Consider the following 12,005-nt stretch of genomic DNA (forward strand, 5'->3'; position numbering starts at 1 on the left):
TTAAGCATGTGTTTATGTACTTTGCTGAATCAGGACCTGTGTCCTGTCAAAGCAAATAGTTTTATTTTGATTAAAACACAAGAACTAGCTAAATATAAAAGGAACTGATTATGAGTCGCTGTCTTTGATTTTCTGGGCACAAATGTGCCTTTGGAAACAACCGCAATTATAGTTTGCAGCATGTAGATGTCTAAATACCTGCTATATGGGTACAGTCTGGTGGTTAGGTGAGATGAGCCATGAGTTTGCCTTAAATTAATTGCAAATGCTAAGCTGTGCCCTCTAAATTTGAGGCCCTTTTAAGAACTGGCCCAAAATATCACATAAACATACACTGTTGTCTCACTTGTACTGTATCTTTAATAAACTAGGAGTAATGGAAAATTTCAGTCATAAATGCTGTCCACTGGACATCTTTCCGGGCCATAAAATTCACCATTCTCTCATGACAAATTAAAATCTCCTTAAAAATGCAGAGGCCACTAATGTACTTAATTAGCCACTTGCAATTAATCCATGAATAATAAATGTCAATACCATGAAATATATGCTCTTTTTCTTTTAGGTACATTGCTCATTCTACTTGCTATGGTGATTCAGTTAATAACATCATGTCCCTCCTCATGTCTGGTATGCTCAGAAAATGTTACTCTGTGTCAAGGATTAACATATTTACCAGGTAACTAAGTAAGACACTTCAAGAGAACTGATATTTATTATATACAGTGAGCTCACTGCAATACTCTAATTGTATTGACTGTTTCTGGACTCTGCTTCTGAAAGCAAATCTCTGCACACGCTGTCTAAAGAGTGATAACATTGTTTTATTTCTCTTTGCCTAGCGGCCTTACCAAAACTATTCTAAGGCCTTCAGAGGTAATTGAAAACCTTTGTTACTGAGAAAGGAGTCATTTCATGCAGCAAGACACTTAAAAAAAAAGATTGTTTTAATAAGTTATTGTTCACATATTGTGCAAAGTTCAAGCCTTACACTGGCTGAACGAACTATGGATTGCCTCATAACCCTGCCAGGCAATTCTACAGCATTAGTAAGATTAAGTGATATACCAGCGATAGAAATTAGAATCAAAGTGCATTATGACATTATAATTCTGAAACAATGGTTTCTTTTTATTGGGGCTAAATGAGCTGTGGAAATGCTACCAAGATACGTTGACTGTATTCATTACATATTGCTTGCTTAAGTCAACAATTTAATAAGACACCTTATTAACAAATTTAAACCGAATGTGACTTTCATACTGATGCTAAATAACATACTTTGTTTATTGCTAAAAGCAGCAAATCTCTAACACTAGCTCAGAAAACAGAAAGGCATTATCAGCTTAAGAAACCAGAAGTACTAACAGCCATAAAACTAAATAACACTTGGCACTTAAACCATCTTTCATCCATAGTTCTCAAAGTGCTTCACTAAGGTGGGTAAGTGTTATTAAGTCCAGTTTACATAAGGGAATGCTAAATCAAAGAGAGGTTAAGGTCCGGATGTAAAGCCCAGGGAAATCAACAGGCTGCCAGTGACTTGTCCAAAGTCATATAGGCCTTGATTCAGAAAAGTATTACACATGCCTAAGTCCCATTGAATCAGTTAAACATGTTCTTAAGTGGTATCCTGAATAGGGATAGACTTAAGCCAACTTAATTTTCTTGTGTAGACCAGGCCAGAGAAGACTAATATTATTAATATTGCTATTCTATGTTACTGAACATATTACACAGATTGTATTTTGAATTCCCAGAATGTAACATTTGTAGGATCTGATTGTCTAAAGGTGATGCCGTGTGCAATTGCCATAATGAATGTGCAAAGATGGTATTTTGTGCACAAAGGGCTGCTTAGTGTCGAGACACAGGCCTGGTCTACACTAGAAAATTCAGTTGGTTTAACTATGCCACTTGGGAGTGTAAAAAGTCCACACCCCTTGTGACATAGTTAAGTTGACCTAATTCCCAGTGTAGACAGCTCTAGGTCAACAGAAAACATCTTCCATTGCTCTAGCAAAACCCCTCCCGCCGGCGAAGGTTCTGTGTACACCGAAGCACTGCAGTGGCACAGTTGCAGCAATGCAGCTGTGCTGCTGTAGCATTTCAAGTCTAGACAACTCCCCAGAATCAAATAAATGGACTGCCAGTCTCTACATTATCCAGCGTGAGAAAAAACTGATAGGAGCTACATTAGTCGGGCCACTTCATATTATCCATTGCCTGGGGAGATTGGCAAAGTCCCCAAAAAGCTATGAGCAAAAGATTTGTTTTTACTAAGCAACAAATCTTTAGGGCAAAACAATCTTTGACAGCATTTGCATAATGGTAAGTGCCAGTTTAGGTGCACACAAACCCTGTTATTTACACTCAAGCTGGAGTTCGTGTGTGCAGACAGGTCTTGGTTCAGCCCGCCTGCCCACCCCAACTTGTGGATGCATTAGGCCTATGCAGTGGGCTGCATGCACAGTGGAGTCAGAAAAATGTGAGTGCATGCACGTCTGAAGATTTAGCCATTCATGTAATGTAGCCAACCAAAAAAGATTACTTTAAAAAGATTCACTCTTATCTTTAAGTGTTTGTACAGCTCCTTGTACAGTGGGGCCCTGCTCCATGACTGGGTGCCTAGATCAGGGATCAGCAACCTTTGGCACGTGGCCTGCCAGGGTAAGCTCCATTGGCGGGCCGGGCCAGTTTGCTTACCTGCCACGTCCACAGGTTTGGCCAATCTCAGCTCCCACTAGCCGCGGTTCGCCGCTCCAGGCCAATGGGGGCTGCGGGAAGCAGCGTGGGCTGAGGGATGTGCTGGCCGCTGCTTCCCGCAGTCCCTATTGGCTTGGAGCGGCAAACCGCGGCCAGTGGGAGCTGCGATCGGCCGAACCTGCAGACGCGGCAGGTAAACAAACTGGCCCGGCCCGCCAGGGGGCTTACCCTGGCGGGCCGCATGGCAAAGGCTGCCGATCCGTAGCCTAGACACTACCACATAATTAGTAAGTCAGTCAGTCAGTAAATGTTTTCTGTTGAAGCAACATATTTTCCTTAATGCAGAAACAGGAACAAACCACACAAACAAAAGTAAAATGAGCCTTCTTTCTGTACCATTTTATGTTATCAGAAGCAAATTTTTCATTTACTTTATATGCTTGAATGTTACTGTACAGTCTGTTGATTGTCATTTTAAAAACTGTCATAAGAGTCCAGTAACTTAAGTATGTTGGAGAGATGCTGCAATAACTTATTGTGATATCACTTTTATCATGCAAACACTGCTGGACTCTCAAAGATAACATTCCAAGTCACTCTCAAGCAATTATTCCAATTGGATTGACCATAGTTTGAAGTTAAGAGGACGTTTTCCTTTTATCACACAGAGGAGTTTATTTACTGCAACACGTATCCAATAGGGGTCTGTGCTCACCAGCGCATATGGGACTGCCATGAGAAAATCCTCAGGGCATCCATAACAGAAAAGACCCCCTTCATGTTTATTAGTTTTAGTCGCAGGACAGGAATGAGGCCTGCTGACAGAGCTGTGTGTGGGAAGCGAGCACGGTGCTTTGCCTGCACTATGTCTGGCACAAAATGTTAGTTTCGCACTTCCATAAGCAATGAAAAAAATTCCTCCCCAAAAAACAGTGACAGTAGTAAGCAATGCATTAACTTTGACTTCTAGTGGAACAGATGGTTTTCTGTTTCTTGAACAAATATGTCACGTCAGTGCACAGCTTAAAAAATAAAATAAAAAATCTAATGTTCTGATGCATGTGAAATTACAGGTTATGATGAATAACCCAGCACTTAGATGAGCTCGGATGAGGGCTAGTTGGCTGCAATGTAATCTAGACAAGACAGAGATTATGCTGGTGGGTTGGGGGAAGTAGCTGGAAGGGCTGGCAGAATTTCCATTGGTGCCCCAGACTGAGGGAGTGTTGTTACTGCAGTTTGTAACACTGGTGTGCAACCTGGTGTGTTGTTAAATCCTGGGCTGCTCCTGGATGCCCAAGCAGGGCCAGGCCAATAGCTTCCCCCTCCTATACCTGGCAAGAAGAATGTGACCTTTTCTCCCTGATACAGGGACCTTGCCACAATTATCCCCCTTTTTCATATTAAGATTGATTGTTGCAATGTCCACTACACGAGGCCGAACCTTAAGACCACTTGGAAACTGATGCTAATGCAGAATGCTGCAGCCTGCTTATTAAGTGGAGTTTCATGCGGCAAGCGTGTTACACCAATGCTCTGGAGACCAAAGCATTTCTGGGTGGAATGCAAAGGGTTGGTATTAACCTTGGAAGCTAGTCATCTAATGTAGAGACCTGGCAAATTCCCCATGCACTGGTGCCATAGCTGAGACCAATAAGGGTACTAGAGCTGGAGTTCCATTGCTGTAACTGGGAGAGAGTTGGCAGCAGGGTGTTCTCCGTGAGGGGCTCAGTCCTTTGGTCCACCAGAGGCTGGATCAGTTAATCATCCAAGTACACTGCAAAGTCCATCTTTCCTCCAGGTTTTTGGGGATGGGAGGGGGCTGAGGGGTTTGGGTCAATTTTAATACCCTCAATACATTTGCTGGTGAATATTCATGTACCTGTCAAGCTGGGATGAGCAGTCTTTTAATCTCACATTATTAATTTATTGAAGGGGTGCCTATATAGGATTTCAGAAATCTAAATAAATAAAATATGAAGCATTTCCTTAAAATCAGAAGTGAAAAAAATTATTTTCCCATCTGTAACAGCCCTTGTTAGTGTTAAGATATTGATTGAGACCCAGCCCATGCCTACATCCTGTAGATAATGCTTCTATTCCTTTTTTACAGCTGCTCCTGTAACCACAAAAGCTTTAATTGTCACTGATGGAAATATCACTTCAGTAGAAAGCTTCAACTTGTCCCGCCTGTTCAACATAACTCTACTAAGGCTAAGTAGCAATAGAATTACAGACATTAAGGAAAATGCATTTAATGGCCTTCGAGATCTGAGGACTCTACTGCTAGACCAAAACCAAATATCGAGCTCTTCTATCAGTGATCAGACCTTCAGTGAACTTCAAAAGCTGCAAGTCCTGATGCTAAGCAACAACGCTTTGAGCAGCATCTATGGGAGCTGGTTCAAAAATATGAAGGGCCTTATGAGACTGCAGCTAAATGGGAATCAGATCACTAATCTTACGGAGAGCAGCTTTGGAACCGCATGTCTTGATAGTCTTAGGAGTCTGGATTTATCTAACAATTTCATTAGTTACATTGAGAAAAATGCCTTCCAACACCTACCTCAGCTGAAAGAAATGGACCTTTCCCGAAACAGGCTGGCGCTCATTCCAGATATGTTTTCTCACCTCCCTCAGCTAATTCTTCTTAGCTTAGATCAAAATCAGTGGAATTGTACATGCAAACTGTGTGATCTAGCTTTCTTCTTAAGGAGCTATGTGAATTCTTCAACCAGGTTGCTCAAAAATGCCAATGATATAAACTGCAGAGTTTCCAAAAACCCTGCAGTTCACAACGTGCTTGAGCTAACTGAGGCCAACTGTAACTCAGATCCTCAAAACTTTACTGCTATTCTAAAAAACAAAAAGATGAATTCCTATTGGCGGGATGTTACTCTGGTAGCTGTGTTTTGCTTTGTAGGTAATGTATACTCTGGCCCTCTGCTTTTTTGTGCACATAAACTTAATATCAAAATAATACAGGCCAAAATTTTCAAACTTGGGTGCCTAATGTTAAAGGCCTACATTTATAGCTAGACTCTTAAATAAGTGGTCTGATTTTCAGGAGTGCTGAATACACTCTGATCCTACTTGTCAACCGTGGGTTTAGTTACCTAACTTTAGGCACCTAATTTTGAAAATTATGTCCACAGTGTTTATTAATTGGCCAGACTTTTACAAACCTTCATGTTATAACAGGGGTCGGCAACGTTTGGCACGCGGCTCGCCAGGGTAAGCACCCTGGCGGGCCGGGCCAGTTTATTTACCTGCTGACGCGGCAGGTTCGGCCGATCGCGGCCCAAACTGGCCGCGGTTCGCCGTCCCGGGCCAATGGGGGCGGCGAGAAGCGACGCGGGCGAGCGATGTGCTGGCCGCGGCTTCCCGCTGCCCCCATTGGCCCAGGACGGCGAACCGCGGCCAGTGGAGGCCGCGATCGGCCGAACCTGCCGCGTCAGCAGGTAAATAAACTGGCCCGGCCCGCCAGGGTGCTTGCCCTGGCGAGCCGCGTGCCAAACGTTGCCGACCCCTGTGTTATAAGAACATAAGAATGGCTGCACGGGATCAGACCAATAGTCCATCTAACTCAGGATCCTCTCTCTGACAGTGACCAGTGCCAAATGCTTCTGGCAGTTGGAGGTTTAAGGACACCCAGAGCATGGGGTTGTGTCCCTGACCATCTTGGCTAACAGCCATTGATGGATCTATCCTCCATGAACTTTTCTAATTTTTTTGAACCCGGTTATACTTTTGCCCTTCACAACATCCTATGGCAATGAGTTGATTGTGCATTGTGTGAAGAAGTACTTCCTTTTGTTTGTTTTAAACCTGCTGCCTATTAATTTCATTGGGTGACCCTTACCTCTTGTGTTTGTGAAGGGGCGGATAACATTTCCCTAATCACTTTCTCCATACATTCATGATTTTATAGACCTCTTTCATATCCACCCTTAGCCATCTCTTTTCTAAACTGAACAGTCCCCGTCTTTTTAATTGTTCCATGTATGGAAGCTGTTCCAAACCCATAATCATTTTTGCTGCCCTTCTCTGCAACTTTTCCAATTCTAATATATCTTTTTTGAGATGGACAACCAGAACTGAATGCAGTATTCAAGGTGTGGAGGTATCATGATTTATATTGCCACATTATGATATTTTCATCTATCCCTTTCCTAATGGTTCCTAACATTCTGTTGGCTTTTTTTGACTGCTGCTACACACTGAGCAGGTGTTTCCAGAGAACTATCCATGACTCCAAGATCTCTTTCTTGAGCGGTAACAGCTAATTTAGTTGCCATCATTTCATATGCATATTTGGGATTATTTTTCCAATGTGCATTACTTTGCATTTATTAGCATTGAATTTCATTTGTATATTCAGTAGAACTTTTGATGAACATTTTATCACTTAGCCTAATATTCGGTATTGATTCAAACTGGGACATGGCAGGCAACATCAGTAGCAGCCACTGTCACAAATCATTTTATTGGAATGGGTTGGTTGCCGTGTTTTTCTCATCTCCGTCAAATTCCATCAAATACATAAAGAGTGTTGCCATCCTCCCTGCGGAATGAAGGAACAATTGTGCCTGGTATGTCGCACAGATTCCTGTGCAGCTGGCAACTGCTGTCCTTGTACATACATATGTACAGTTTTACCTTACAGTCTAAGTCTAGCCTGCAGCCATACCATTGCCTGAAGTCATACCACCTCAGGCTGTGATCTCGTTTGATTTCACAAGCTACGAAAGGTTAGACCTAGTCAGTGCTTGGATAGAAGACTGCCAAGGAAAACAAAACCAATCACAAGGGGGTTGCGGGCAATGGTAGGTGGCACTTCTCCCGCTGAGTACAGAGAGAACCAATGCCCTGGAATATTGCTTGGGGCACCATGCAGCTGGAGATGCCATCAGGCCTTACATTCATCTGCTCAGGTTCCTTGAAAAAAGCCCTCAACCGCTTACCTATCACTTGGATTAACCATTTGCTGCCTCATTGATGTGTTACCCATGACCATATGCCAGCCTCTGAATGGCCGTTTGGACCCATGAGGCATGTGCCACAAATTCAGGAACTTGATCTTAGTTTTTGGAAAGCCACCATATTAAAAATTAGCATTTGTTTGTAACGTGCCCTGGTCTGTAGAGGTGCTGCTTTCCCTCTACCCCAGAGAGGCAAAACCTCAGTAAAGGCTGTACTGAGCTACAGGCAAACACTCAGCCCTATCTTGGCAGGGCGGTGGGGGGATCAGCAGAGTGGAGTAATCCTTTCTCTATGACCACAGAGACAACCCCAACCTAATGGTGTAGCACCTGCAATGCTAGCACCCCCCATCCACAGCCTGGAGGAAATGTCCCTGAGTGTCTGCACAGTAGTGCATCCTGTGACCTGGCCCCTCGACCAACCATCACCTGTGCCCTGCTACAGACTGAGGCCTTAGAGAGCTACCAACCCACCCCCTATGTGCAGCTCCCCCACACCTCACATATTAATACAAGATGACAGATTTATCTCAGGCTGTAAAAAACCTCATATGACTTTTTACTGTCCTGTTGGAGATAGTGATGATGTAATTAAACATAGTATGGTAATGCATTCGCAGAAGCAGGCAGAGTTAAGGTTGTGGCTTAATTTTGGCATTTCCTGATTTTCGGTGCTTAAAGATGCCACCTTAATACTTTCTGAATGTCGGTTTTCAGTACAGAATTTTATATATGACTTATCCTTTTCTTGTTTATGTGTCGCGTTTGTTGTAGAGTTGCTCATTCTAGGAGGTTGGGTTTTTTGAGCTGTTTTAAACTTCATTTTGAAGAGTTTATATAAAGCTTCCTTCATCTGGGAGTCAGTGGGTGGCATTTCAAAATGGTAAAATGACCTTTCTAGAAAGAGGCAAGGGAATTTGAGCCTATCAGACTTGACAGCACCCCTTTAGTTCAGTAATTGTACCACAGAAGGAATGGAGTCTCGGCTTCTCCCTTCTGCAAAAGAACTCTCAGACATATCCCCAGCCATTACAATGTATTTGCTTCTTGAATAATTGCTATAGAAAATGTTGCATGAGCTATCTCTATGGAAAGATGGAATAATACAGATAAAATATTCACTGCTTAATTGGATATTTTTTCTATATTTTAAAAACCCTGTAAGGCAGGAAAGCTACCGTACCAATTATAATTAATTACATTCCTACATGTATGTTTAACATTGGATGATTTATACCTTTATGTACATGATTGTGTCTTTGATGAACCTTGTATCTGTCACAGGAGCTGTTGGTCTCACTTGCCTAGTTTTAGCCCTCCTTAACTGGAAACTTCAACAAGGCAAAGCAAATGAACACACATCAGAAAACTGCTGTTGCAGAACTCTAGATGAATCCCAGTGTGGTCATGAGCCAAGAAATTACCTCACTGAGGGATCCTGTAACTGCCACTTAACTCAGGAAAATGAAATAAAGGTCACGTCCATTGTGGGGTCTGGCAGGGAAATGCCACTTTTACAGGAAAACAGGCATCAAGCAACAGTAAAAGCAGACGCTCTGTCCGGAGGGCTAGACACACCACTCAGAAGCATTCAAAGAGAGAATGAATACAAAAAGAGTGGCTCATTTTTATGCCTTAAATGCAGAATGGTAGAATCATGTCCTCAAGAGCCTTATGAGAATATGTCTATAACAAATGAAGCAGGTGCCCTAACAAAAGATTTCCACAGAAGCGTTACAAAACCAAGCATCTTTGATCAGTGGGAAAATCTACAGACTACAGTGCTGCAGGAACTTTCAAAGACTGATGAAGGTGAGTTTCCTTTTTAAAGATAGTACTGACAGGATCCAATGGCAGGCAGCAATATGAAACTTGAGATACAAAAGTAAATGTTCTGGGCCTGATTCTCCACTGTGATGTACCTTGGGCAGCAATTGAGACTTGAGCAAAGTGGGTGATTTGGTAACATTTTACATCCACTCTGCATGGGTATAAATGACTATAACAAGTGCAATATAGTGAAGAATCGGGCCCAGACACAAGATGGTGAAAGTTTCCTGTGTCTGAAATTGGTGTAAGTTCATGCCTTGCTTTTGCTAAAGTAGGAAAAGTGTGAGATCAGTGTTAAAGAGAGGGACATTTGGCTGTCCTTCTTTGGGATGCTGAAAAAGTAGACTGGTTTGTTGAAAAGCAGGGCAGGCCTACAAAAAGCAGGCTATCATGTTTCCCTAGTACCCCTTCACACTCCCAAAGCTTTTTCTCAATAGCAAGCTTGTCTTTAAGAAGAAACACCCCCACCCCACATACCCAAATGACAGGAATGGGAGGATACTGGCATTTGATATTGACATTTGACTGGCTCCAACTCTAGAGTGGCTATCCATCTTGGTGTAACGATATCGCAGCTAATACTCCTTATGGAAGGTGACAAATCAATAAAGTGATCTTGCATTGCCCTTTCAGGATGACAAGAAAGGCACACTGATTTTGTGGCAGGTGTTGGAAAATACCTGCATCTGCCACAGTCCCTGCCAGTGATGTAAATTTTCTTGCATTAATAAGTTTTTAAAAATGAAACGCAACAAAGGTCTAATGTTTGGGGCAATCCTAAAATAATGCGTTCGTGCTATTGACCAGGTCTCCCTGCGCTCTCACAACCAGGGAATCTAGTTCCTAGGTGAATCTACTTTCTGGAGGCAGAGCTTTCTCTCAGTACATGAAGTCCTTCTAGATATCTCTCTTCATGTCCTTTGCTCTCTCTTCTCTGCTTCCGTACTGTTCCCTAGGTATGGTCTTCCCTCCTTAGCGGGAGGCAACACTCTTCTTGCAAATTCATACGGTAACATTCACTGCTTTCAGAAAGCCTCATGAACACTCAAGCACAATAAAATCCTACTAGTCTGCCACTACATTAAACATAACTCTAGGCAGGCGATTCCTTTGGTTCTCCCACTTCATTTTGTGATCTCTCTCTAGTTAGGTGAATTATGCAGACAACACGAAGCACATTAGCTGCTTTGAGAGCTCCTACGACAACAGCTCATATCCAGCAATTTATGGGTTTAGTTCATAACCAGAAATGTTATTGTAATATATTTGTTTCATACATGTTATCTGTTTTCCTTTTTAATGTAGAGATTTATTCCCCAGGGCTTCCAGGTTATTCTTCAGATGCCACATGTTTATTAATTTATTTTCTAAAGTTGCTACTTATTTTAAAATAGGATTTTTAAGCTCTTTTATGACAGGAAACGAATCTGGATTTATTCATTTGCTTTCAGAAGTATCACTAAACTAATTGCTTTTTATGAATTATTCAGGGCTAAAGGCAGAGCTTTGGGAGAGATTTTCCAAAAGGTAAAAGTTATGGAGACTTCAGGCTAGATCATGAGAGGCGCTGAGCAAAATGGAGTTAATGGCAGATGCAGATTCTCAGCACCCCTCAATAGAGCTGTGTGAATAATGGATTTTCCAGTTTGTTAGCAATTCCAAAAAATCAGGAAAAAAACCTGGTTTGGGTGGAACCAAAAATGAAATGTTTCAGAATTTTCAGCAAATCAAAAAGTAAAAAAAAAAAAAAAATCATTTCAGGTAGAAATGTTTCGTTTGACCCAAAACAAAACGTTTCATTTCAATTTTGACCATTTTAAAGGTTTTGGATTTTTAAAAACATTTTAAAGGAAAAGTTGTTTCAAATCAAAAGATTAATGTTTCATGTCAAAATGTGTTGCAATGCAGTGTTTGGTGGTGGGTTTGGTTTTTTGGTTTTTTGACACAAACAATTTTGCAAAACCAACACAAATTGGAAAAAAGTGTCAGTATTTCCAAATCTGCATTTGTCACCAAAAAAAGTTTTGCTGAAAAAAATTTCACTTAGAAGTACCCTCTAGGCTTGATGAGAAGGAAATTTAGCGTTAGATTCCCAGGCCTTTGTTCACATTAGTGAGCAAGTTTCACAAATAGTCCCACTAGTCCCACTGACTTTAATTGGACTACTGCTCCCATGAGTAACTGCTCATTATTGCTTAAAGATTTCACAATCCGGCCTCTGGTTTGCTGGCTGCAGGTAATTCTGATCCCCCCCGTCACCATCACTGTGGGCTCTTTAATAACCTAAAGGATGATCCACAAGGACACCACTGCTTGCTCTCATTCTATTGTCTGAGGGTTCACTCTCTCCACCTCTCTTCTTATACCAGGCAGGGAGGACAGGACAAAACATCAATATTGTGTGAATTGGCTCACTGAAGGGAATGGGGAAATGGTTCCTATGGTACTTCCTGCATGGAGTCTGAGTACATCACCTGCATGATGCAG

General features: G+C 42.0%; 2 protein-coding genes across 2 annotated transcripts in view; one reads left to right on the forward strand and one right to left on the reverse strand.

Annotated features, from left to right (window-relative positions):
* The window catches only part of LOC112107612 (serine/threonine-protein kinase TNNI3K), a 164,917-nt gene that overhangs the window by 25,374 nt on the left and 127,538 nt on the right, over nt 1–12,005 (reverse strand). The gene's annotated exons all lie outside the window — the stretch shown is intronic.
* Nucleotides 8,915–12,005, forward strand: part of LOC112107611 (leucine-rich repeat-containing protein 53) — a 6,856-nt gene continuing 3,765 nt past the window's right edge. Inside the window, 1 exon segment of the mRNA XM_024201385.2 lies at nt 8,915–9,500. Coding sequence (XP_024057153.2) covers nt 8,915–9,500 — 586 coding nt within the window.

The sequence above is a fragment of the Terrapene carolina genome, unplaced genomic scaffold (genome assembly GCF_002925995.2).
Source record: "Terrapene carolina triunguis isolate 2854851 unplaced genomic scaffold, T_m_triunguis-2.0 Scaffold210, whole genome shotgun sequence".
Taxonomy (NCBI): domain Eukaryota; kingdom Metazoa; phylum Chordata; order Testudines; family Emydidae; genus Terrapene; species Terrapene triunguis.